Below are 27,771 nucleotides of genomic sequence, written 5' to 3'. Positions count from 1 at the left end.
CTTTCGTGGGGGATCATTTTGAGAACAGGCGCTAATAGGCAGACTGTCCCATTTGCTGCTCCATGCTCTCTCCTGCTCTCTCTCTCTCCTGCTCTCTCTCCCCTGCTCTCTCTCTCTCTCTCTCTCTCTCTCTCTCTCTCTCTCTCTCTCTCTCTCTCTCTCTCTCTCTCTCTCTCTCTCTCTCTCTCTCTCTCTCTCTCTCTCTCTCTCTCTATCCCCTGCTCTTTCTCTCTCTCTCTCTCTCACTCTCTCTCTCTCTCCCCTGCTCTCTCTCTCTCTCTCTCTCTATCCCCTGCTTTCTCTCTCTCTCGCTCTCTCTCTCTCTCTCCCCTGCTCTCTCTCTCTCTCTCTCTCTCTCTCTCTCTCTCTCTCTACCTCTACCTTTACCTCTTTTCTCTCTCTCTCTCTCTCTCTCTCTCTCTCTCTCTCTCTACCTCTACCTTTACCTCTTTTCTCTCTCTCTCTCTCTCTCTCTCTCTCTCTCTCTCTCTCTCTCTCTCTCTCTCTCTCTCTCTCTCTCTCTCTCTCTCTCTCCCTCTCTCCCTCTCTCTCTCTCTCCCTCTCTCCCTCTCTCTCTCTCTCCCCTGCTCTCTCTCTCTCTCTCTCTCTCTCTATCCCCTGCTCTCTCTCTCTCGCTCTCTCTCTCTCTCTCCCCTGCTCTCTCTCTCTCTCTCTCTCCCCTGCTCTCTCTTTCTTTCTCTCTCTCTCTCTCTCTCTCTCTCTCCTCTCTCTCTCTCTCTCTCTCTCTCTACCTCTACCTCTTTTCTCTCTCTCCCTCTCTCCCTCTCTCTCTCTCTCTAAACACATCCCTGAATTATTGCCCTGGCTGCAAGAGCCTTCAAATGGAGCTTTCTCACGTAGCTTGTTACCGTGTGGTGGTTAGGGCAGCCAACCTGCATCCTTGGAATCTCTCTCTCTCACACAATGAGATTGCTCTGCTTGCTGCCTGACTCCCCTCGTCTCTTCTTTCCTCCTTTTATCTTAAGTGGTGATTTACAAACAACAGCATGTGTCTGCAGACCGGGGGCTGGCTGTTGTCTGCCATGCCGCCTCTCGTAAGCAGACAGCTGGTCTGAATGAAGGACCGGTGGAGGGTTAGAGGGGGGAAACACAACAGCACAGAGCTTAGAGCACCTTCCTCAATGCTGCTGCTGAGTTGTTCAGGGAACCGTAGGCTTTAGGTTATTTGCTTGTAATTTACTTCCAAACACCCAGTTTGAGCTGCGCAGAGGCTGAAGGGACACAGTGGGTGAAGAGGGGTGGAGTGGAGGGGACAAGAAGGGGGTGCAGTGTTTGAGGATGAGAAACGGGTGCCGTCTCTCCCTCCTTCCTTCTGTTTATGCATATAGCAAGCCCCCCTTGAGACGTGTCAGTAAAAGCGGTCTGCGATCACGTGGCCTTATCTTTACGCTGATACAACGGTGATGAAACTGCAGAAGGTTGTAATCATCAAGACAATGTTATTCTCATCTTTTCTAACGCTTCAATGCTTTTCTTTGGTTCTTTCATTCTATATTTATTTCTCTCTTTCTCTGCCTCTCTTTCTCTCTCCCTCTCTCTTGCAACACAGAGACCTAAAATAGTATTTTGTCAACAACTCGTGCTGTAATGTTGTAGCTGTAGTCAACCAATTTAGTCGATCGGCGCGGGCAGAGGACTTTTTACTGCCATAACGAAAGGAGCGCAAACAAAAGGGCTCTAAGTTTAGACTCCAGAGTGTTGTTCTTCCCTATCCTTTCCCTTTTCCGATGTACCCTCTCAAGTTGCGGTCTCCGACGTTTTATTGTCCACCATTTGTTTTATTGCTGTATTTTTCCCTGTGTGTTGCTTATGTTAGAGACCTTGCTTGGCTGCTCTCCTGTGGTTTACTCCATGATGCAAGGCCCCTGCTATGTGGTCCTCTGTGTGCTTCCGCTTTAGACTCCCCCCATACCCCTCACACACACACACACACACACACACACACACACACACACACACACACACACACACACACACACACACACACACACACACACACACACACACGTATACACTCACACACACACACATTTCGTTGCCCCTCTACGCACGCAAACACGAGCGCACCCACACACCTCCTACCTAAGGGTTAGTCCTTGGTTGAGGTTGCGGGCTATATTTACAACCTAATGACCAAATCAAATGAATGACAAATCTTATTTGGACTAGTTTGACTCTTGCCATTGTACAGGAGGGTGCTGAGGAGTAACAGGACTTTGGAGGCTCGTGAATCCCTCCTACCGGCATTGCTCTTTATGGCTGTGTGTTAGAGAGGAGATTTGGCATGTGATAACACTGCGCTGGCTCTGTCTGTTGAAAACGGTGGGGTGTTATAAAAACACCCGGTGGTGGGGGGCAGGGGGGGACTCAGTGCCACCTGTGTTTACATAAATAAGTCATTGGTTTGGCCCGTGTTGGCTGTCACCTGTGCAATATTCACTCTGGTTGGTCTGCAGCAGGAAGAGGAGCCCTAGCAACTCTCAATACAAGACACCGGCAGACCCCAGTGCATTTAAGGGAGAAGCACCATGAAGAATATCACCAAAAACCAACAAACACACGGGTGGCTGGGGACCTTTGTGAGCAGGCCATCTGGTCTTTGCCACCTCAGCTCGGTCCTCTGTCCATCCATAACTGTCACATCGGCAGATCCAGGGGACAGATAGATTGCCTGAAGGGCTTCTGGGTAGTTTTCATCACAGCAGCGGGGTTGTCTAGCTCAGGGTGGACGTCTCTGGTTACAGGTGTCGGATTTCACTGGCATCCTTGGAAAACTGTCCTTGTGCATGTGTCTGTACTCTTTCCCCCCATCGCTATCTCCAACGTGGTGCACCAGCTTCTACTGGTCTCAGATGACCCCTCTGCACTGTGAAGAGAGACAACAAACACAAACAGCCTCCCCTCTGTGCCATTCCTTACCTAAGCAGCCCTCATACAGAGGAAGGTGGAGAGGATGAAGTACATAGAGCTGTCAACTCATAAGGCCAGAAAGTGTTCAGGCCTTATGAGTTGACATCTGGCTCTGAGTCTGAAAAGAGCTGGGATAGGCAGAGAAAGAAAGTGAATGGGTGGAGGGGTAGAGAGAGGGGATTGGGGAGAGAGAACGAATGAGTGACGGAGAGGATAAAAGGGAGTGATGGAGAGAAGGATAAAAGGGAGTAATGGAGAGAAGGATAAAAGGGAGTGATGGAGAGTGAGAGATTTAGAAAGAGAGAGATAAAGAGAGAGGATCAAAAGCTCCCCTCTCCACAGACTGACTGTTTTTTCAGTCCATTAACTTGCTTTGTGTGTTACACTGCCCCGCCATGTGTGCCGTGCAAGTTTTCCCTAGCAACTTCCTCACACTATTACAGAACTCCAGGAATGACCCTGTTGCCAGGGCTTTAAACACATCTCAACTTACGAGGCAACAAAATAAGAGAAACATCAGAGAAAAATAGACACTTTCTAATGATGCCAATTTACATTGACTTGATTCATAATCTGAAAATCAACATGCAAATGTCTTGTTTCAGTAAAAGACAAAGAATATCTTACATTTTCAGAAACATTTCTTTTCCACAAAATGTGTGCAATTATTATGTGCAAATATTGTGAAATGTTTGGGGTAACTAACAATCTTCATCTCTCTTTCTCTCTCGCTCTCTCTCTTTGTGTCTCTCGATCTCTCTCTTTCTCTCTCTTTCTCTCTCTGTCTCTCTCTCTCTCTCTCTCTCTCTCTCTCGCACGCTCTCTCTCTCTCTCTGTCTCTTTCTCTCTCTCTCTCTCTGTCTCTCTGTCTCTGTCTCTCTGTGTGTGTTATCAGACATGCCAGTCCAAGGTATTTGACCTTTCTGACGGAGTGTCCCAGTATGCCTGGTTCCCCTGCAGAGAGGCCCTGCAGTCCTCCAGATACCCTCAGTACTGGCTCAAGGTAGGTCACAGGCCAAAGGTTAAAGATCATGGGATATGGGTGGGCGAAAGGCTGAGACTGACCCATGTGGACCTAAATCAACGTCTGGAAGATTTACACAAAAGCTTAACTTACCTAAGCATTTCTCCAGATAGTCATCTGCCCTATATGAATGTGTATAGTGTTGATAGTTTAGAGCACTGAAAGTAAGTGTTCCCTCCTCGTACAGGCCAACTTCTCCCACCCCATGGTGGCTGCTGCTGTGATAATCCACCTAGCTGCAGATGGTACGGGCTACATCGACCAGACGCAGTGCAACATCACTGTTAAACTGGTGGACACCAAGGAGGTCACCCACAGCTTAGGTCTGTAGATACAACCCACGGAACTGTAGAAGCATGGAAAGATCTCTTAAACTCACTGTAGTCGTTGTTCGGAATCTCATATTGAACTATATCTCTGACTTCCCGCATTCCTCTTCATCCCTCCTACCTCTGTCTATCTCCTTCCCTCCCTCTCCCTGTTGCCTCCTTCCAGGCGATTGGCGTCTGAGCTGCAGGACCAACCCCCTGGTAATCCCAGTGAGCCATGACCTGAGTGTGGCCTTCTACCACACCAAGTCCATCCTGGTCGAGTTCCGCTCCCACCTGGTAGCCATCTCTGGCGTGGGCCTGCGCTCCTTCCAGTTCTTTGACCCAATCACCATCAGCGGGTGCCAGAGCAACGAGATCTACAACCCCATGGGTCAGAGGTGAGGAGGGGGCAGGGAGTTCACAGGGGGAGAAACGGGAGACACTGGAAGCTTTTCAAAGGATCACTGTTTTGCATGCATGTAGAAGGAAATGTGTAGGGAAATCTGTCAAGGAAATGTGCACATGAGCATGTGCACTTTCACACACACACACACACACACACACACACACACACACACACACACACACACACACACACACACACACACACACACACACACACACACACACACACACACACACACACACACACACACACACACACACACGCGCACACACACACACACACACACACACACCTCAAAGAGTTTTGTCAAGGGGCTGTCATAAAAAATAGGGCCATTTGTGGCTTTTGTTGTTTGCCAGTGAAGCAAACGAGACAAGCTAATTGGATGGTGGGACTTATCTGCTCTCGACAGGAAATTGTTTGATGCCACAAAGACAAGTTGCCCTCCTCAGAGTTGTGACCCATTCTACTGAGTTGTCAAATTCAACAACTCACTTGGTGTCATTTAGCTTACTACTGATATGTGTGGTGGCATTTCTTCGGTTTGCTATAGAATATTTCAGTACTGAGTTCTGATACAGTAGATTTACTTAGCAAACATTCTGGATGCTCTGTAGACTACTAGCCCCAATTCCAACTAGCATACCATACCTGTAGCTCATTTCATTGTCTTAGTGAAGAAATCCTCCCTGGTCCATATAAAATTGAATCGATAGTTTATTAACACAATTGTAATAGATCACATGCAAGAAGCAAAAGCAATGAAGTAGATGTCTTTTGCAATAGACATTTCATCTCAATGAGACTAAACATGTGATGAATGAAGGTTCAAACCATTCAAACAAATGTACTAGTGCACATTTCATGCCCTCCTGTTGGACCGTTTGTGCGACAACTGGTTTGTATCCCAAATGGCACCCTATTCCCTACACAGTGCACTATGGGTCCTGGTCAAAAGTGGTGCCCTATATAGGAAATAGGGTGCCATTTGGGACGTATCCTGTTTTTGACTGTTCCAGCAGCAGAGCTCTGGTGGGAGGCTGGTGGTGTGAGTTTCCATGCCGACCCAGAGGATCAGTTCATTCATTAGTAATTAGTAATTGCCTAGTATTATGGCTCCTTGTATTGGCATATTTGGGGTTTGTTGTGCTCAGCGGGAGCCATATCCAAGGTGGTTTTGACTGTGTGAATATGATCTATTTGGCGGCTCCCTGCTTCTACTGCTCCGCCCAAGGCCCCTGAGTCTCTAGAAGGGATTTAGTCCAGGGAGTCTTAAGCTAGAGCGCTCTTCCTCTTTCTCCTCATACTCTCTGACCTTCATTTCTCCTCCACCCTCTCTTTCTCTTCATTCTCCCTCCTTTTCCCTTCCTCCCTCTTCTTCCATCTCCCTTCGCTCCCTGCCCTCTCCCTCTCTTCCTCTTTCAGTTCTTCTCCTCCATGTTCTCTTCTCCCCTCTTCTCCTACTCCCTATTACTTCTTCCCTTCTCTTTGCTCTCCTCCTCATTTTCCTCCTCCCTCTCTCCAACCAAACAGCCGATTTCCCGTAATAATTCTACCGCTACAAAACACCAAGTCCCTTATTCCCTAAGTTGTTAACAACAGGAGCTATTAACGTGACTCAGTCTTATGTTCCACGCTCTTTCCTTCTCTCTATTCCTTCCCTTCTTCATCCCTTCTTTTAAACAAGAGGATTTGAGGGGTACTGGCAGATTGTTTGAGTGTGAGTGGAGTCTTTTTCCCCTTGTCCTTGTCTCCAGTGAAGGTTCAGATTTTGAGTGATGAGATGCTAGAAGGGAGAGAGTGACTTTGTGGTAGCCCCTTGTAGTAGTCTTCAGACTATTGTTGATTTTTCAATATTTTTTCCATTTGAATGTATATGCCATTGTAATTTATCCCCCAAAAAATCAGAGACATAGCTGAAACCATACTTACAACTGGAAATACTGTATGCCTTGTGGTTCATGTAATGTAAAGTGGATTGAAAACAACTCAGTGTTAAGCTGACTATAAAGCCTGTTTCTTTCCACCTTCTCAGCTAAGGATACTGAAATGTAAACACTGTAGCTCAAGCGGGGAGTTTGGATTTATAGTGAGTGTCGGTTTACGTTTGCTCTGAGTTCTCTCTATACGCTTAGAGGTTCCGAGTTTGTTGTTGAGGTGGGATGAGAGGGAGGGAGGGAGAGAGAGGGGGGGGGTGAGAGGGAGGGAGGGAGAGAGAGGGGGGGATGAGAGGCAGGGAGGGAGAGAGAAGGGGGATGAGAGGGAGGGAGGGAGAGAGAGGGGGGGATGAGAGGCAGGGAGGGAGAGAGAAGGGGATGAGAGGGAGGGAGGGAGAGAGAGGGGGGAGTGAGAGGGAGGGAGGGAGAGAGAGGGGGGGTGAGAGGGAGGGAGGGAGAGAGAGAGAGGGGGGGTGAGAGGGAGGGAGGGAGAGAGGGGGGTGAGAGGGAGGGAGAGAGAGGGGGGTGAGAGGGAGGGAGGGAGAGAGAGGGGGGGATGAGAGGCAGGGAGGGAGAGAGAAGGGGGATGAGAGGGAGGGAAGGAGAGAGAGGGGGGGAGTGAGAGGGAGGGAGGGGGGGATGAGAAGTGGGGAAGAGAGAGGGAGAATGGAAGAAGAAAAAAAGGGATACGGTTTGTGAGAGGGAGATAGAGAACAATAGAGGTACCAATTAGAGGATGAAAGATGGAGAGCTCAAGAAAAGGTAACAGAAAGAAAGGAAGACAAACAAGAGAGGGAGAATAAAAGAGATGTTCCGGTCGTACATCACAGCAGAGTTGAACAAACTTCCTCAGCAACGCTTTTTTTCTAATGCCCTCTCTGCTGCGTCCCAAATGGCACCCTATTCCCTGTATAGCGCACTGCCGGTCAAAAGTAGTGCACTACATAGGGAACAGGGTGCCACTTGGTACTCAGCTTCCCTCTTCGAGCTTCATAGGGGAAGCCTACAGTAGGCCGACTGTTGTAAAAGACAGCCTCGGGCGTCCCCGCATTCCTTGAGCATGAAAAAAAGTCAGCTGACTGCTACCAACGTAGCGCTTGGCCAGACTCTGCCATTGTAGTCTGCTTATAATATCCTGTTTCTCTTAATTCATCAACCACACTCCCACACACGTGTGTGTGCAGACACAGAGACAAACACACAAATCTGGACACACAGACTCAAAAGCATGCACATGCAAGCACAAAGACATTCACTCTGGCCATGTGTGAACACATTCTTGATTAATTCATTCCAATGTTGTTTTATTTGATCCCATCTATTTTCAATGTGTTTGTGTCTTGTGCTCTTTTAAACACTGCTCCAGTGAGATTGCTGATACACAGCTACAAGCTATCTATCTATCTAGCCTTTATACAGCACGAGGGGGTCTCACTTATCTTGTTGCTAACTTGTAGCTACTCCACCTAACCTCAGCCCAGCCTGAACTGAGCAGCTAGCCCCAGAGAATCTTACCTCCAAAGCAGCAGCCCTGTACTGCTGATTCAAGACACTTACTGCTGGTTCTGGTAGCTTCCATCTTTTAAACACAGCGAATCTTCATGGAAAGAGGAGAAACATCCAATATCTAGCTGTGTGTTCTCCATGCTATAATGAAGACAGATGTGGAGGTTGATGCTCATATGGGGACTATACCGGACTGGTACCGATGTGTAGCCTACAGCCACCGAAGCATCACCCAGGTTGGTGCTACACTTTCGGGAGTTGATGATCCAGCCTAACCAATGGAGGAGGTGGACACGGCGAAGGTGCCTGATTAAGAACTCATGCCTGTCTATTCGACTGACGCTTCTCCGTCCCTGTACCATCAGCATTCCCTCCACTAGTATATGGTTTCTGAACTGCCTCAACCCCCTGGCCTGTCAGCCGTGGAAGCCCATCGCCTAAGTCAAGACCTGCTAAGACTAAAACCCTAAATGTGTCATTGTTTTGTTTTAAGAGTCTCTTTGTTTTATTATTCTTACTAGTCTGTATGTCTGGACGACTGTACTGGATGAGGTCTGGGAGGAAGTTCTGTGGGGCATTGCCTCATGGCAGTGTACCAAATGGTGCCCTGTTCTCTCTATAGAGAGCACTACCTTGGATTAGAGTCCTATGGGTAACCTATATGGGCCTGGTCAAAAGTAGTGCACCATACTGTGTAGGGAATAGGGTGCCATTCGGGACACTGTCATGGTCCCACTTCTAGGGCAGCCAGGTGAATGCAGTGTGGCACAGTGTGTGTGTGTGTGTGTGTGTGTGTGTGTGTGTGTGTGTGTGTGTGTGTGTGTGTGTGTGTGTGTGTGTGTGTGTGTGTGTGTGTGTGTGTGTGTGTGTGTGTGTGTGTGTGTGTGTGTGTGTGTCTGTGTGTGTGTGTGTGTGTGTGTGTACTTTGTATTGTACTGTATGGATCGTCCATCCACTGTGCATGTGAATTTAAGTGGGATGTGTCTGGCTGTGTTTGCAGCCACACTGTGATGCTGATTCTGATTCTGAGAAGTTTTTCTTATTTGTATTTTCTTCCCTGCTCCAGTTGTGTCCTATATACCCCCTTACATGCAGTATATATGTAGCTACTATGTGCATTATTATACGGGTACCAATTCTCCCCTGTTGTGCATGTGTGTGTGTCCCTAGCTGTGTCCATTACTCGTGTGAGGCCATCGACTGCCAGGATCCGCTAATCCGCAATGCAGAGCTCAAGTGCAGCAGTCTGGGCTTCTTCAACGGAGCTCGCTGCACCATCACCTGCAACTCTGGCTACGTCCTGCAGGTCCACAGAGACGATGACATCATCAAGACTCAGGTATGCACACAGGCAGACACATGGGCCCACATGGTCAGACACACGCACACAAAATGAGACACGGATGCAAATGCACCTCAGAGCAAACATTTTATAACACACACACACACACACACATATATATGTTCACACACAAGCATGCACAGATACACATACGCTCACATACATACGCACTGACACACGCAGATAGATAAACACACATGCACGTTCACGTGTAAGCAAACACACACACACACACGGGCACACACACACAATATCTATGTTTAGTCTTTCTACGCTGCACCATCACCTGCAACAATAGCTATGTATTTCTGCTTCACTGGGATGATGACATCACCAGGTACTCTCTGCTCACTGCGCCCCCCCTCCCTTCTTGCCTTCCCTCCCACAGCTCCTCCCTCCCTCCCCACTCACACAGTGAAGTCATCCTCACAGAGTGTTGTATGTGTCTGTGTGTTAATGGGTATGTTTGTGGTGTTTGCTGAGATGAAATACACTGCAACAAATCTGAATGTGTACTAACATCATTACTTTGCATTACGACACTGTGCAGAGGACAAAAATCCCTGTGAGACACGTATGTGTGAGCATTTCTCACGCTACTGGAGCAAGAGCTTTCAGGTTACCAAGATGTCTCCGCATCAACCCCCACACACCAGACACTCAACAGATGGGGAACACAGACATTGACACACAAACACCAAAAACAGAAGCATGCAGGCAAGCACAAACCACCCTAAACAAACAAAGATGTTAGTTCACAGCCACGCAGTAAAACCCGTTCACTCCCACAGAGGGCTCGTAAAGACAACAGCACCACAGCTTTATCCCCCTCCCAGGCTCTGTTAACAGACCTGCAAGCTAATCAATTAATGCTCCCTAAAACACACACACACACAGAGAAAGAGAGAGAGATAGGGAGGGGGTAGACAAAGAGCGAGCCGGGGAGAGAGAGAGGAAGAGACAAGGGGCGCAGAAAGAGAGAGAGGGAGGGGGAGACAGAGAGCGAGCCGGGGAGAGAGAGGAAGAGACAAGGGGCGCAGAAAGAGAGAGAGAAAGGCAGAGGGAGAGAAAGAGAGCAGGGTTGTTTGTATGTGAGAGAGAGAAATAGGTAGAGGGAACACAAGAAAGAGTGAGAGAACACAAGACAGAGAAAGAGAAAGAGAGAGAGAGAAATTACATTAGTGAGGTGGAGTGACCCATATAGAAGGAGTGAATGAATGATGTTTTGTTTTGGGTCTGGATTCCAGCGTCAGTACCGGGGCCCTCCCTCCTGTTTGCTCTGGCTATTAACATAATGGAGCACCACCTCAACTGGTTTTATGTTGGTGAGGATGAACATGTGGAAGTGGTTATGTGGGGATCTGACTGGAGCAGGGGGCAAGGGGAGCATACTGTACACACACACACACACCAACACGCACACGCACGCACGCACGCACACACACACACACACACACACACACACACACACACACACACACACACACACACACACACACACACACACACACACGCACACACGCACACACACACACAGTTGTTCTTTGTGTATATGTGTATGCATAGTCAGACTTATACTCTACATACACAACTCAGGAGCATCATGTCCATATGGCTAGGTGCTTGTGTGTTTCGTGTATGTCTGTTCTCTATTCACGAGCATGTCAGCACTACGCCCATATACGTATGCACCAACACACGAATGGTACGGGTCATTTCAGTTGAAAAGCATTTTGGTGTATGTAAACAAACACTTAGTGTGGCCCATTTGGGATGCAAGCTGTTCAGGTCTATTACACGATGAAATATGTTACTACCAGCTGTGAGAAATTCGCTTCATTACCATCTGACCATCAGACTTAACGGCATTACGTTTAATTGACAGGGCATGATGTTGATTAATGTGTCAATGGTAACTCGCTTAGGGATGAAGGATTGAAGGATCTACTTGAGAGAGAAAGAGGGAGGAGAGAGGGGGTGGGAGAGGGTGTGTAAACTACATGAGAAATCTCTATTTGGAGGCTCTTGCAGCAGGGGCAATTATTCAGGACTGGGGAGGGAGGGAGGGAATGAAAAAAGAGAGGGGGAAAAGAAAGAAAGAAAGACAAGTCCAGCTCACCTCAGATGCCCCTTCCCTTGTTGTTGGGGACAATACAACGACATCCTCTCTTTTTTCTTCCTTCTTTTCATCCCCCCTCTCTTCTCCTCCTCTCTCTGCTCCCTGTGCTCTAGAGGTTAAAAAGTGCAGTGTGAAGCACAATCCTATCTCCTTTCATTAGCCGATTACATTCTTGCTTCACCGGTGTCCAAGTGTTTACGGGAACTCCGCCTCTCAGATGATGCTATCTCCAAAACAATATGTTGCCCCACGCCTAGTTGTGTTTTTATAATGCAACCCGTTTGTATGTCAGATGTCTCCGCAGATAACCTGTGTGTGGAGTGGGGGTGGGGGGGTTGTGTTTGTGCAGGGTTGGGTAGGTTACTTTCTAAATGTAATCTCTTACAGTATTATTTGTATTCATCTTTATGTATTTGTATTTGTTTATTTGCACACAAGAAAAAAATAAACAATATGATAAATGTTTAAAACGTAAACAAAAATAACATGTGCAGGAGAGTTAAGGCCCCGTGTGGCTCAGTTGGTAGAGCATGGCGCTTAAAATGCCAGGGTTGTCGGTTCAAATCCCACGGGGGACCAGTACAAAAAAAACTATGAAATTGTATTCACTCGCTTCTGGATAAGAGCATCTGCTAACTGAATATATATACATAATATACATGTAAACCCAGATAGGCTTGTAGGTACCTCCCACTTTCAATGTTTATCAAACAAAACCATACAAAAAAAACATAATCAGATTTTTAAGAGAGATAAACAAATGATTGGGGATTTACACAAAGATGAAGGAAAACATGGTGAGTTAGAGGGTAAAGAAGAAAAAAGAAAACTCTAGTAAAATGCATAATCGAAATAAAAGGCTGATCGGCAGAGAAGTTATTGGGGTGAGGAGTTAAGTGGAATGTCCCTTAAAGGCCCAGTGCTTTATATCATATTGTACAACAGCTAATGAAATGAACACTATAAAAGTGTGTGTGTGTGTGTGTGTGTGTGTGTGTGTGTGTGTGTGTGTGTGTGTGTGTGTGTGTGTGTGTGTGTGTGTGTGTGTGTGTGTGTTAGAATTATGGCCAGGAGTGTTTCCTTGTCAGGTCACATGGTCAAGGAAAAAACTCCTGGCCTGACGGCAAGAGGAACAAGAAAAACAACCACACTCTCAACTCTGTACTTGAAAGAGCCAATTTCTTCCAGGTGGTATACAATAGTATGTCTGATACTACTGGGATGTTTTGTAGGGAAACTCCAGTTACTGCTTGGAGTGACTACAATAGTCCTGTCAGAGATGCCAGCAGTACAGCTAGTTCTGTATGAGCCTAACTGCATTCTTGGTAGATAGTGTTATTCTATATGTAGGGTCAGCCTGGGTAAGGTGAGGTAGGGTGAGAGGGGATGGGACTGTGTGTCTGTCTGTCTGGCTTGAATTAGGCCTAGTAGCCAGGGGTTGTTAAACCAACTCTGGAGGAGAGAGAGGCAACTATAAAGATTTTAAAGAAGGAAACTCCAAACATACAAACTGTATACACACTTGAGCATACACTGTCGTAAACACACACACACACACACACACACGCACACACTTGAGAGCACACACGCACACACACAGAAACACATTTGGATGTGCCAACACCAGCCATTAGTCATAGTATTATTGTGTAGAGGCTTTTGTCAGAGTGCTCCAATATTCATTGATTGATTATTCGAATTCCATCTTGTTCTGCACTCTGTCATATGTGATGCATATGTTATTTTTACAAATGTGAAAATAACTGATTTATATCAACGAAACATTATACTTTTTTGGTGTATCATATAATAGAATCAAGATGTAAGATGGAAACATATGCGAGGGGAAAAATATGAAACAACAGATCCATAACTTTAACACAGCCCAGCTTGTGATCTTTAAACCTTGGTCACACTAAAAATAAGCATGTATACAGTGCCTTCGGAAAATATTCAGACCCCTTGACTTTTTCCATATTTGTTACATTACTGCCTTATTCTAAAATGGATTAAATAAAACAATTTCCTCAGCAATCTACACACAATACCCCATAATGACAACGCAAAAACAGTAAAAAATAAATATCAAAAAATGGCAAATGTATTAAAACAACAAACTTAAATATCTTTACATAAGTATTCAGACCCTTTGCTATGAGACTCGAAATTGAGCTCTGGTGCATCATGTTTCCATTGATCATTCTTGAGATGTTTCTACAACTTGACTGGAGTCCACCTGTGGTAAATTCAATTTATTGGACATGATTTGGAAAGGCACACACCTGTCTATATAAGGTCCCACAGTTGACAGTGCATGTCAGAACAAAAACCAAGCCATGAGGTTGAAGGAATTGTCTGTAGAGCTCTGAGACAGGATTGTGTTGAGACACAGATCTGGGGAAGGGTACCAAAAAAAGTTCTACAGCATTGAAGGTCCCCAAGAACACAGTGGCCTCCATCATTCTTAAATGGAAGAAGTTTCGATCCACCAAGACTCTTCCTAGAGCTGGCCGACGGGAAAACTGAGCAGACAGGGAAAAAGGGCCTTGGTCAGGGAGGTGTCCAAGAACCCGATGGTCACTCTGACAGAGCTCCTCTTTGGAGATGGGAGAACCTTCCAGAAGGACAACCATCTCTGCAGCACTCCACCAATTAGGCCTTTATGGTAGAGTGGCCAGACGTAAGCAACTTCTCAGTAAAAGGCACATGATAGCCCGCTATGAGTTTGCCAAAAAGGTACCTAAAGACTCTCAGACCATAAGAAACAAGATTATCTGGTCTGATGAAACCAAGATTGAACTCTTTGGCCTGAATGCCAAGCATCACATCTGGAGGAAACCTGGCACCATCCCTACTGTGAAGCATGGTGGTGGCAGCATCATGCTGAGGGGATGTTTTTCAGCGGCAGGGACTGGGAGACTTGTCGGGATCGAGGCAAAGATGAATGGAGCAAAGTACAGAGAGATCCTAGATGAAAACCTGCTCCAGAGCGCTTAGGATCTCAGACTGGGGCGAAGGTTGACCTTCCAACAGGACAACAACCCTAAGCACACAGCCAAGACAACACAGGAGTGGCTTCGGGACAAGTATCTTAATGTCCTTGAGTTGCCCAGCCAGAGCCCAGACTTGAACCCGATTGAACATCTCTGAAAATAGCTGTGCAGCAATGCCACCCATCGATGCTGACAGAGCTTGAGGGGAGCTACAGAGAAGAATGGGAGAAACTCCCCAAATACAGGTGTGCCAAGCTTGTAGCATCATACCCATTAAGACTCAAGGCTGTAATCAATGGTGCTTCAACAAAGTACCTAGTAAAGGGTCTGAAAATTGTGGTATTTCAGTCAGTGGAGGCTGGTGACTTTAACTATTTAGGAGAATGGGAGAACCACGGTATAGGCGCGGAACGCACAGAGACGAAAAAGTGTATTTCAAAAAATTGTCAAAGACTACTTATTTTAACCTAAAGCATTTAATCAAGACATTTAAAGTACAATATTATGGGGAATGGGAATGAGAGGGCTACTTACACAGTGTTGGGAAGGGATCACAGCAGTGATTGAATGAGGGTATGAGGCATGAGTTGAGGTGTTCAGAGGCTTGACTTCAGTGCAGGGCAGGATGGACTGGGAAGACAAAAATCTATAAGACAACACTGTACATAGTTAGACAAAATAGCTAAGAATGAGTTAGTCCAAGCAAGGAGTAAAATCATTGATGTGTAATAATGTGATTGTTTTTGTCTATGTGATTGACTCTACATAGAGTAATGAGAGAAAATTGCTAGGGTCACTCACAGTGCTTGGAGGGGAAACATTCAATGTGCCAGTTGATGAGACGTGGCTTCACGCTAACAAGCTATACTTTTGATTGAAGTTGGTATTGAACGCCCTCACCTTTTCATCCGTCTTCATGAAACTGATCTCAGGCAGAGGTCGACCCTCACTTTTAATACACACCTTTTCTGTGTACCACAGAGAATGAAAGGGGTTCTTCAACAAAAAGTCCACAACATTCTTGGCAGCGTTGGCCATTCTACCATTCTGGCGGAGAATACTGCATACTCGTGCTGGTAGCTAGCTAGCTGCTGAAGTTAGCAAAGCAAATTTAAATAAATTGCACTAAATGAACACAAAAATAAAGTTCTAAAACCAAGAAAACTATCATATAATATACCTCCTCTATCTCCTGTAATTTGAAAAAAATCGTTTGAATTGAATAATATAAAAAAATGCTCAACTCTCCCTCTAAACTCATAATCTCTATCCAACAATGTCATCAAGCCTCTCAACACATAAAACCCTCATAATGCTCTGTGGCACAATCCCAAAACAACTGACTAGGTTTGTTCTCTGATCCTAATTCTCTGATTGGATAGACAACATGTCAGTTCATACTGCAAAAGCTTTGATTGGTTGGAGGACGTCCTCCGGAAGTGGTCATAATTACCATATATGTCTATGGGAGGGGGTGAGGACAGTGGCTTCTTCCTCGATAGACAGAGGAGGACAGAAGCTAGCTGTCCTCCGGCTACACCATGGTTTGATTTGGATCTCTTTTAGTCCCCATTTGGACTAATCTTCCAAGAGTCCTTAAACATTAAAATACAATTTATAATACGAACACATTTTCACATATAACACACTATTACAAACATACATAATATACTAACATAATGACCCAATAAATACTCAATCTAAAAAAATATTGATTCTTCATCTACTATAGTCCCACAACATTTCTATGTATTATATTAAAATGGTTTTAAAATAATTTTTACATTTACATATTGAAAGGTTTCTGGTTTGCTCAGTTAATTTATTTCATTTCTTTATTGCGCTAAATCGAAATGTTCTTTTGCCTATTTCTCTTTTCTGTCTGGATAACGCATAAATGATGGACAATCTATTCCTTGTATTTACGGAATGTCTGTCTCTTACCAACTGAATACCGTTGTGAATAGAACTCGGCCGTTTTAAATGATGTATATTATGAAATAAAATAAGCATGTTTTTTTCAGTTATCTTGTCGATTGATGACCAACCAAGATCATTGTGCATGACTGCAACAGAAGAACCATATCTCCACCTTAAAACAATCCTTGCTGCTTTGTTCTGTGCAATCTAATCTCTCCTAACTTCACTTGATTGTACTACCCCAGAGAGTGCTGTTGAGGCTACTGTAGACCTTCATTGCAAAACAGTGTATTTTAATCAATTATTTGGTGACATATGAATATATTTAGTATAGTTTTATCTATAAAGGATAACTTTTTTAAGGTTTCACTATTTTTATGAAATTTCACTGAGGAAATTTCTCCTTCCTTCTCTGAGGAGCCTCCACTGATTTCAGTTGTTGTTGTTTTTTATAAATTAGCAAACATTTATAAAAAACAGTTTTTCCTTTGTCGTTATGAGCTATTGTGTGTAGATTTATGAGGGAAAAAACGATTTAATCAATTTTAGAATATGGCTGTAACCTAACAAAATGTGTAAAACGTCAAGGGGTCTGAATACTTTCCAAAGGCACTGTATATGTAATTCAAGTCTGGACCTGTCTGAAATCTGGACACGGTTTTATTTACCCAAATACCAGGTTGGTAAAACCATTTCTTCTTTCTGTTTAACATTTTTACTGGAAAAGACAGAATCACAAACACACTTGACACACAGACGACCCTGAGATTCCCTTTTCACTTTCGTCTCTTGATATACAATATGACCTTTTGGTCATCAAAGATGGAATGGCTTTGAGAGGAACGGTATGGTACCTACTGTGTCTGCGTGCTTACGCTGGTGTGTCTACATGTGTGTACCTATACATGTCCAGATGCAGTCTGTCCAGCGGCTCTTTTGAATATCACTGGTCACTGAAGCCAAAGGTGCCAACATTCCTCCCAGTTGCTTTTCTGACCACACAATGCTGTGATGGGACCAAAACATCCTCCCAATGTGGAGTTGGAAGAAAATGTGTTTGGGATAATCCCCAGTGTACTAGTTCTGGTGAAAAGTCTCACCCTCCCTCATTCTAAATGTGTTTTGCATTAGGATGATACGACCGTTGATGGATATCATGACCTGAAATGGTTTTTCATCAGCAGTTACCTGAGCCGCTGACAAAGCCCAGTCAGTTAAGTGCGTGACATTTAAGAACTGCTTGGCTCTGTCCTGTTACAACGGCTTGTTGAGCAAGCACTAAATTGACGGACATATTTGTGTGTCGTTGCTGACTCTGTGTGAGTGTGCGGTATGTACCATACTGGGTGGGGGTGTGTATGTGTCTGTGTGTGTTTGCATGTGTGTGTGCGTGTGTGTGCGTGCGTGTGTGTGTGCTGCTTGCATCCATGTGTGTTGTCCCAATTTTCAATTTTTTTCCTAACGTCTCCCCTCACTCCAGTCGGACTCAACAGTGACCATCACCTGTGCAGATGGGAAGTGGAATAAGCAGGTGTCGTGTGAGCCAGTAGACTGTGGGCTACCAGACAAGTACCACGTCCACCCAGCCCACTTTAACTTCCCTGAGGGAACTACTTATGGCAAGAGGAGTACCTTCCAGTGCAGGGAGCCTGCCCAGCTCGTAGGTGAGATACACTGTCTCAACACACACACACTGTCGCAACACACACACACACACACACACACACACACACACACACACACACACACACACACACACACACACACACACACACACACACACACACACACACACACACACACACACACACACACACACACAGTCTCAACACACACACACTGTCTCATGGCTAACCGGATCTTTTTTTATATCTCGTATACTGTATATTGTTCTCTGTGTTCAACTATTTGTCCCCCCCCCCAGGTTCTAACAACACCCTGACGTGTCTGGAGGATGGTCTGTGGTCGTTCCCCGAGGCGCTGTGTGAGCTGCGCTGTCCGGCTTCGCCCCATGTGCCCAACGCCATGCTGCAGACCAAGCGCTGCAACGACACAGGCCTCAAAGTGGGCTCCCTCTGCAAGTACAAGTGCAAGCCAGGCTACCACGTCACCAACAAGCCCAAAAGGTATCCGACCACCCACATGGCTTACATTTGGGGTCAATTACATTTAAGTTCAATTCAAATGACTGGGTTTGAAATGGAATTGATCCAAATTATCCTGTCCAACTCTTGATTTTCGCCTTTCCCACTCTTTCGACATGGAGCATGTCTCTAGTCTTTGTCCTCTCAATTCAGTTCCACTCAACTCAAACCAACATGTTTTGTCTTGGTCTTCATCTGTGTTCCTCAGGCGAGCATTTAAGCGTCAGTGCACGGAGGACGGCAGCTGGCTGGAGGGGGCGTGCGAACCGGTGACCTGTGACCCTCCGCCCGCCATCTTCCACGGCATGTACCAGTGCACCGACGGCTTCCGCTTCGACAGCACCTGCTGGATCAACTGCCCCAGAGCCAACCACACGGTGAGACCGCTGCACACCGCTCCATGCAAGCAGGTCTGTCTCTCTCTACTCCGCCGCTCAACTGTCTGTCTGTGTTCGTTGGGCTTTCTGTCTGTCCGTCTATCTGTCTGTCTTTGGGTCTGTTTGACTTTCTGTCTTTTGGGCTCACTGTCTGGCTATGGGTCTGTCTGTTTGTCTGTCTATCTGTCTGTCTGTCTGTGGGGCTGTCTATCTGTCTGTGGGGCCGTGTGCTTTGTATGTCTGCGGAACTGTCTATCTGTCTGTCTGCGGAACTGTCTATATGTGTGTTTATGTTTATGCGTGTCTCTGTCTGTCTATCTGTTATCTAGTTGGTTGTCAGTCTGTCTGTCTGTCCATTTGTCCGTCTGTCAGCTGTTCGCCTGTATCTGTTGTCTTTATGAAGTGTGAGAGAATAATGTGTTAGGCAAGGGGAGATATAATGCACAAATGTGGAAGCAGGTACAGTAAATATGCAAATTTTTACATATGCACTTTCTCACAAACTCTGTCACATACATGCTTTCACACATATTCACAGTGTACATGACACTCACACAAAACACACAGACTTCCTTGCAATGCATTGCCCTTGACCTGAGGATCTCTCTGTATGATAGCCTTTGATGCAGTGGTGTGTAGATTAGCATGTCCCGGTGTGTGTGGCTGTATTATAATGAGAGGATCAGAGGGTGTTAGGGTCTCCAGTGTTAGCATGTACACTATGATTCATAGACAGAGGAGATTATCCCTCTCTCACATTCTCTTTCTCTTAGCCCCCTTTCCTCTCCTGCCTACTCTCTCTCTCTCTCTCTCTCTCTCTCTCTCTCTCTCTCTCTCTCTCTCTCTCTCTCTCTCTCTCTCTCTCTCTCTCTCTCTCTCTCTTCTCTCCTCTCCTCTCTCTCTCTCTCTCCTCTCTCTCTCTCTCTCTCTCTCTCTCTCTCTCTCTCTCTCTCTCTCTCTCTCTCTCTCTCTCTCTCTCTCTCTCTCTCTCTCTCTCTCTCTCTCTCTCTCAATTCAATTCAATTCAATTCAATTCAAGGGGCTTTATTGGCATGGGAAACATGTGTTAACATTGCCAAAGCAAGTGAGGTAGACAATACACAAAAGTGAAACAAACAATACACTCTCTCTCTCTCTCTCTCTCTGTCTCTCTCTCTCTCTCTCTCTCTCTCTCTCTCTCTCTCTCTCCATCAGTCCCACTGAAGTAGCACAGCCAGTTATTAGAACGACATTGATTTTCAAAATAGTTGTGACACAGACAGATAGAGCAATATTATAGCCTTTCTAATCCTCCTTGACTACAGACTCCAATTCTTATCATGTTTCATGGTAGTATGGAAGGTGGTTCTCAATGTCCTCGGTGTGTGTATGTGTGTGCGCGTGCATGTCTGTGCGTGCATGTGTGTGCGTGTGTGCAAAGCAGGGGCCCAGCACCAATGTGATCCGTTGCAGGAAGGACGGCAACTGGACTGGTTCCTTCAAGCTCTGTCCTCAGAGCAAGGGACAGTGCTCTCTACCTCAAAACCTTAACCCCAGCATACGAGTCAGCTGCAAGAAGGGACATGGAATAGGTCTGTATTTGCACTATGTGTGTGACATAGCAGAAACCATATATTATACACTATGTTTGTCAGAATATAGAGCATCACTAGGGACCAGAGTAATTCCTGGTCTTAAGGTTAAGTTACATTTTGGGACCTTGACATAGAAAATATGGGACGAGCGTTTAGAGCGTTGGGCCAGTAACCGAAAGGTCGCTAGCTCGAAATCCCTGAGCAGGTGAAAAAAACTGTCAATGTGCCCTTGAGCAAGGCACTTAATCCTAATTGCTCCAGGGTCACCTTTGATAATGGCTGACCCTGGCCATGACCCCACTTTTCAAGGGTGTCTCCGGTGGAGTAGGGATATGCAAAAATCACATTTCTATTTCACACATGCGTATAATACACACTTGTACGTGTGTGAAACAGGACAAATAAACTCAGCAAAAAAATAAACATCCTCTCACTGTCAACTGTGTTTATTTTCAGCAAACTTAACATGTGTAAATATTTGTATGAACATAACAAGATTCAACAACTGAGACATAAACTGAACAAGTTCCACAGACATGTGACTAACAGAAATTGAATAATGTGTCCCTGCACAAAGGGGGGGCAAAATCAAAAGTAACAGTCAGTATCTGGTGTGGCCACCAGCTGCATTAAGTACTGCAGTGCATCTCCTCCTCATGGACTGCACCAGATTTGCCAGTTCTTGCTGTGAGATGTTACCACACTCTTCCACCAAGGTACCTGCAAGTTCCCAGACATTTCTGGGGGGAATGGCCCTAGCCCTCACCCTCCGATCCAACAGGTCCCAGAAGTGCTCAATGGGATTGAGATTCAGGCTCTGCGCTGGCCAAGGCAGAACACTGACAATCCTGTCTTGCAGTGGCATTGTCATGGCTGGTGGCATTGTCATGCTGGAGGGTCATGTCAGGATGAGCCTGCAGGAAGGGTACCACATGAGGGAGGAGGATGTCTTCCCTGTAACGCACAGCTTTGAGATTGCCTGTAATGACAACAAGATCAGTCCGATGGTGCTGTGACACACCGCCCCAGACCATGACGGACCCTCCACCTCCAAATCGATCCCGCTTCAGAGTACAGGCCTCGGTGTAACGCTCATTCCTTCGAGGATAAACGCGAATCTGACCGTCACCCCTGGTGAGACAAAACCATGACTCGTCAGTGAAGAGCACTTTTTGCCAGTCCTGTCTGGTCCAGCGACGATGGGTTTGTGCCCATAGGCGACGTTGTTGCCGGTGATGTCTGGTGAGGACCTGCCTTACAACAGGCCACCAAGCCTTCAGTTCAGCCTCTCTCAGCCTATTGCGGACAGTCTGAGCACTGATGGAGAGATTGTGCGTTCTTGGTGTAACTCGGGCAGTTGTTGTTGCCATCCTGTACATGTCCCGCAGGTGTGATGTTCGGATGTACTCATCTTGTGCAGGTGTTGTTACACGTGGTCTGCCACTGCGAGGACGATCAGCTGTCCGTCCTGTCTCCCTGTAGCGCTGTCTTAGGCGTCTCACAGTACGGACATTGCAATTTATTGCCCTTGCCACATCTGCATTCCTCATGCCTCCTTGCAGCATGCCTAAGGCACATTCATGCAGATGAGCAGGGACCCTGGGCATCTTTCTTTTGGTGTTTTTCAGAGTCAGTAGAAAGACCTCTTTAGTGTCCTAAGTTTTCATAATTGCGACCTTAATTTTCCTACCGCCTGTAAGCTGTTAGTGTCTTAACAACCGTTCCACAGGTACATGTTCATTAATTGTTTATGGTTCGTTGAACAAGCATGGGAAACAGTGTTTAAACCCTTTACAATGAAGATCTGTGAACTTATTTGGATTTTTACGAATTATCTTTAAAAAAGGGACGTTTCGTTTTTTGCTGAGTCTATAACCACCCACCAAGTTATTATTATTGTCAAATAGATCACCCAGTGGATATTTATTAAACTGTTGTTTTCTAAATAGAATAAAACCTGATTTGATGTGTGAACAGTTTGTGCAGACACTGATGATATTGTTGGGTTTGTTTTGTAACACACACACAGGTGAGGAGTGTGAGCTGACGTGCAGGGACAATAACAGCGATGTGGTGATCCTGCTTAGCAACATGACCGCAGACAGCATGCGCAAGGAGCACTGGAGAAACCCACCCAAAGTCAAGGTGTGTGTGTGTGTGTGTGTGTGTGTGTGTGTGTGTGTGTGTGTGTGTGTGTGTGTGTGTGTGTGTGTGTGTGTGTGTGTGTGTGTGTGTGTGTGTGTGTGTGTGTGTGTGTGTGTGTGTGTGTGTGTGTGTGTGTGTCACAAGTATCACAGACATACTTCACAAAGCACTGCTGCTCATGAACCTTCCTATTAGGAATTTTACACTGCGTGTCTATATCCTGGTAATATTATGAACTACAGAAGGACCGAGCCATTCCCACCTACTGTCTCTCTGTGGCCAAATCATCTTGGGTGGCTCGACAACGGAAAACACATCATATTGATAGGAACAGACAAAGACAGACAGACAGACAAAGACAGTATGGGACAACAACATAAGAGGAACCCTCTGCGAGAGTTGCAGTGGACTCTGGAACATGAAGTGTTGTACTGCCAAGCTCGGTGTAGTCCAATACCACCACCACCACCACCCGCTACAGTATACCCAACTTACATTCAGTTAACCTTCTATTACCAGGCATATTCCAACACAATTAACCAATGCAGCTTGGAACAACACAGTCAGATCCCAGCCAGTCATCTCTGAACTCATGTGAACCCGCAGCCAGCGACGGGGCCAAGTCGTAAAAGTTCAAAAGCGCCGTGTCGTCAGTAATCACTATAATTTTTGAAACGACCCCATTACAAGCCTTAATAGCCTGGTTTGATTTAGATATACCTGACAGGGCTATTGTATTGAGTCTGCACTGATTGCCTAAATTGGCAGCTGCGATTGCAAAAAAAGGGTGGGGGGGATCAGTTTACAGAAGCGTACTGTAAACGTTGTGTAAGCTTTGTCCCCCCCCCGTGCGCGTAATTCACATGGAGAGTAATGAAATACACTACGATAAGAACCATAATGACGTTGTTGTCTCAATGTATTTGTCGGTGAATTCCACCGCTTCCTCGCTTCATTTTACTTGATTTAAGTCAATGGGACTTAATTATTACATTTCAGTTAAAAGCTATTTTGAAAGTTTTTAGCTCCAGTTGGATGGAGGCGGACCATAAATAGGGCCAGGGGCTACGCTAGCCAATGAGGGCCTTGGGAGTTGGGATTGAGAGCGTTATGTTTTTCTAGTGGTGTTTTGTTTTCATTACAAGTCGCACTGAGTCAGCCATTTGTGGCGGTGCGGGGGAAATAAAATGATCCGTTTGTAACTGATTTTTGTAATTGATATGATTTATATGCTGGTGTAATGTGAGTCTGGAGACGAGGCAAAAGGGGGTAAGGGAAACAGAATTGATGGAGCATAGAGAGGCTACACGAGGGTTGGATGAGGTGAAATCAATAGGCTGTTCCAGTGTGCTCAGCAGTGTATACTGCTGCTGCTTGTACCTCTGTGTCGGCACATGTCAATCAATGCATGCGAATTCCTCTTTGGCTACCTGACAACAACAGGACACACCCCTCCCCTCTAGAATAAAAATATCTCAACTCAAATCAAATGAGTGATGCTTAATATGCCTCTTATCTCTAATCACATGAGTGATGCTTAATATGCCTCTTATCTATAATCACATGAGTGATGATTAATATGCTTCTTATCTCTAATCACATGAGTGATGCTTAATATGCCTCTTATCTCTAATCACATGAGTGATGCTTAATATGCCTCTTATCTCTAATCACATGAGTGATGCTTAATATGCCTCTTATCTCTAATCACATGAATGATGATTAATATGCTTCTTATCTCTAATCACATGAGTGATGCTTAATATGCCTCTTATCTCTAATCACATGAGTGATGCTTAATATGCCTCCTATCTCTAATCATGTGATCCGTACCACCTACAATATCACAAAAACTCAATAGAAGACTGATTATGGGAAATATAGTTGCATAAGTAGAGAACCATCAAATATGACTGATGATTCACTAATAACCCATGATTAGATTATGTGGTTGTATTCTCATGTCATTTTACCTTCAATCTTTATCATGGAGCTACTCTTGATTCACTATTAAAAATGCAGCCATTTTCTTTAGAACACAGGCTGAAATCCACTTTGCATTTCCATATGTGCTGAGCCAGGGGGTTTAGTCTCTTCATCACTTATAGTGATGTATCACCCTTCCGACCCATTAGTTTGGGGGTTTGACCCACTTAGGCTACCATACTCCTCCTCTCTCTCACTTTCTGTAGCTCTCTTTCCTTGCATCAGCAGAAATTACACTGCTACATTTAGAATCAGTCATTTCTGTATGAATAATATCTATTAGAGACATGACCTCACCATGGATCTATTTTGGTGTGATATCATTGCACGTGGGGCAGGTGCTTGGGCAAGGATCCCGTGCATGGCAGAGGGTGAAGTGAGGCCACGGTTGTGGATTATTTTGATTTACGGTCATGCCTAGCGGGTTGGTCGGTGACATCATCTTCTTATCGAAAATGGCAGCAAAAAGTTTTACAACTAGTCTCTCTAGCCCCCCCTCCCAGCTGCAACCCCCTTTGCAGATGTAGAGGACATGTACCAAAGTCTAGCCAATCTTACTATGGTCATCCTGCCTGGGGGGGAGTCTATTTGACCACCCCCCACCCCACTTAAGTGAGCTCACCCACTTCACAGAAGCGTGCTGGGAAAGGAATGTGGTGCTACCCAGCATCCAACTGTCCTCAATTGCCCTGTTGTTCTTTCTCTCTGTCTGCCGATCCCTCTCTCTCTGCCCTCTCTCCGTTCCTCTTTTTTCTACCATTGATTTGCTGACGGCACTGAAATGAAAAATACCTTAGTTTGCAACAGTGAAAAAGCGTGTCAATTCGTGTGTTATTGGGACATGGCAGGGCTGGGAAAAAAATGCTCCGGCGGAGGTCAGCCAGTCCTCTGCTGTGGATGGCACTTTTGGTCCCGGTCGGCACTGGGTAGGTTTTACTGCATGTACTGCGCTGCCTTCGTCTTGGGACATCACGTTCCCCTGAAAACCCTCTCTGCTCTCTCATTTCATACAGACAGACCCTGCGGAAGACAGATATTCTTTTATACACTCTCTCAGCCCGCATAACATACACACATACACGGAGACACACAGATACGCACACACAGACACAGGCGCGTACGCACACACACACACACACACATTACATTCAAATCACCCCAGAAGCCCCTCTAGAACAAATGTGTGTATTTTATGTATCCCAAGTGAGAGCAAACAATGAAAGCAAGAGAGCAGATTCCACACATACTGTGGAGATATTTGAGAACACGTTTCGTACTCAATGTCCCGGGGCCCTGGTATGAAAGAGCACCTTTATACAGTATAAGGATCAAGTTATATCATGTCAAGTAGATTTATTCAGCGATCTGTGGAGGGGTAATCCATCAAAAGCAGGCTTCACCACCATTGAAAACATGCATTCATTTATTCATATGGAAAATGTCATGAACTTAACTCTTCCTGAATGTGGAGTGAGTTAATAAGGTAACAACATAACAAGAAACATGGTCGTTCCACTGGAGTGTTGGCACCCTGCCCTCCTCACAGACCAGGATGTGTCACAATATGTCTTATCCAAATAGGCACATGTATTGTGACGAGAGAGAGGAAAAAAAGATTTATGACAAAAGTTGTTTGATTTTGGTAAGCTGGTAACGTTGGAATGAGATGGAGGCATGACGTGGTTGAGCAGGATAGGTCTAAGTCAGCTTCAGTCGCTTTGGTAGAAGCATCTCGTTGTAAGGTATTTCAAGTTATTTGACCTGTAGAAGCACTTGCTGCAACTTACCTTTGTGCAAGTGAATCAACTAGGTGTGAAATGTGCTTGTGGTTGTGATCAGACGTCACTGCGAGCCGGATCTGTTGAAACAAGACGCTGAGGTGGCAGGCTTCAAAGAGCCAACCAACCATCATCAGACGTGTACTATATCCTCCTCTCAATATCAATGTTGCCTTCTATTGATGTAGAGATATTTACTGTATCAGTTCCAGAGGTTAGGCGGTTTCTTTTTTGGACTTGTGTGCCAGCGTTCCCTTCGATGTTGACTGGTAGAAACTGTATGTTCAGCCTACCCACTGGGCAAAAACTGGTTGAAACAACGTTGTTGGCACATCATTTCAACCCCCCCACGCAAATCAACGTGATGATATTAGATTTGCATAAAGTCATCTTGTTCTAATGACCAATATGGCTATAATATCCATCCTTACAACTACAAATCTCCCCCTATCATTTCTATTTTTGAATCAATATATTTTATTCCACGCTCACAGATTGACATTTCATCCATATACGGTAGAGATATTTTGACTGTCTGAACTCCTACTGACTGTTTTCCTTTTGTCTTCTTACAGAATGTAGTGTGTACAATGGGACTGAAGTGGTATCCACATCCAGAGGTGCTCCACTGCATCAAAAGATGTGATGTAAGAACTTCTATGAACTTTCTGAGAATAGTAGTTTATGAGATAAAGGTTTTGCCTGAGATGAAATATATGGGCTAAGGGCCTAATCTTTGTGAGAGGATGTGAGGGAAGGACTTCACCTGAGTTACAGGAAGTGGGGTAATAGGTTTGCATGAGAGGGAGAGAGGTAAGGACTTCAACCAGAGAGGACGAGGTGAAGCAAGAGGGTCCACTCCCATCCAAATCTGTCCATGTGGTAATACAGCGATAAGCAGACTAATAAGCAGACTGATAAGCAGACCATATGCCTTCACGACTCCCATTGTTAGGGCAGAGACCATCTTGTCATTAAATACAGTATCTCAGATTCAAATGCGTGAGAGGAAGTGAGGTAAGAGGACGTGCCATGCGTCATGGAGGCCAGTGGTGATGATGAGAGGTGTGTGATGAGTGTAAACACTGTCACAGAACAGGATTATAACCAGTCCCTCTTTATGTATTTTGCAAAGTATCCTGCTATTTTCTAAATGTTATCAGATCAGGCATCACCTTAAGTTTCCAGATATGTAGCTCTTTCAATTTGTTCTACTCCCCATGGAGTTTGTGCAGACACTAGCCTGGCGGGAGCTGTCAAGATTTAAAGATACACAGA

General features: G+C 45.4%; 1 protein-coding gene across 2 annotated transcripts in view; it reads left to right on the top strand.

Annotated features, from left to right (window-relative positions):
• The window catches only part of pappaa (pregnancy-associated plasma protein A, pappalysin 1a), a 126,536-nt gene that overhangs the window by 77,745 nt on the left and 21,020 nt on the right, over positions 1-27,771 (top strand). Inside the window, exons 11-20 of one of the 2 annotated variants that reach the window (XM_055936742.1) lie at positions 3,827-3,934; positions 4,143-4,278; positions 4,451-4,664; positions 9,286-9,454; positions 17,970-18,153; positions 18,414-18,615; positions 18,842-19,010; positions 20,434-20,581; positions 22,614-22,729; positions 27,069-27,140. In XM_055936742.1, coding sequence (XP_055792717.1) covers positions 3,827-3,934; positions 4,143-4,278; positions 4,451-4,664; positions 9,286-9,454; positions 17,970-18,153; positions 18,414-18,615; positions 18,842-19,010; positions 20,434-20,581; positions 22,614-22,729; positions 27,069-27,140 — 1,518 coding nt within the window. Of the gene's footprint in view, positions 1-3,826; positions 3,935-4,142; positions 4,279-4,450; positions 4,665-9,285; positions 9,455-17,969; positions 18,154-18,413; positions 18,616-18,841; positions 19,044-20,433; positions 20,582-22,613; positions 22,730-27,068; positions 27,141-27,771 lie in introns of both variants that reach the window. The other variant, XM_055936741.1, reaches the window with a different exon arrangement.

The sequence above is a fragment of the Salvelinus fontinalis genome, chromosome 10 (assembly GCF_029448725.1).
Source record: "Salvelinus fontinalis isolate EN_2023a chromosome 10, ASM2944872v1, whole genome shotgun sequence".
Classification (NCBI taxonomy): Eukaryota; Metazoa; Chordata; class Actinopteri; order Salmoniformes; family Salmonidae; genus Salvelinus; species Salvelinus fontinalis.
The sequence above is the reverse complement of the archived record's forward strand: the minus strand, read 5'-3'. Positions and strand labels throughout refer to the sequence as shown.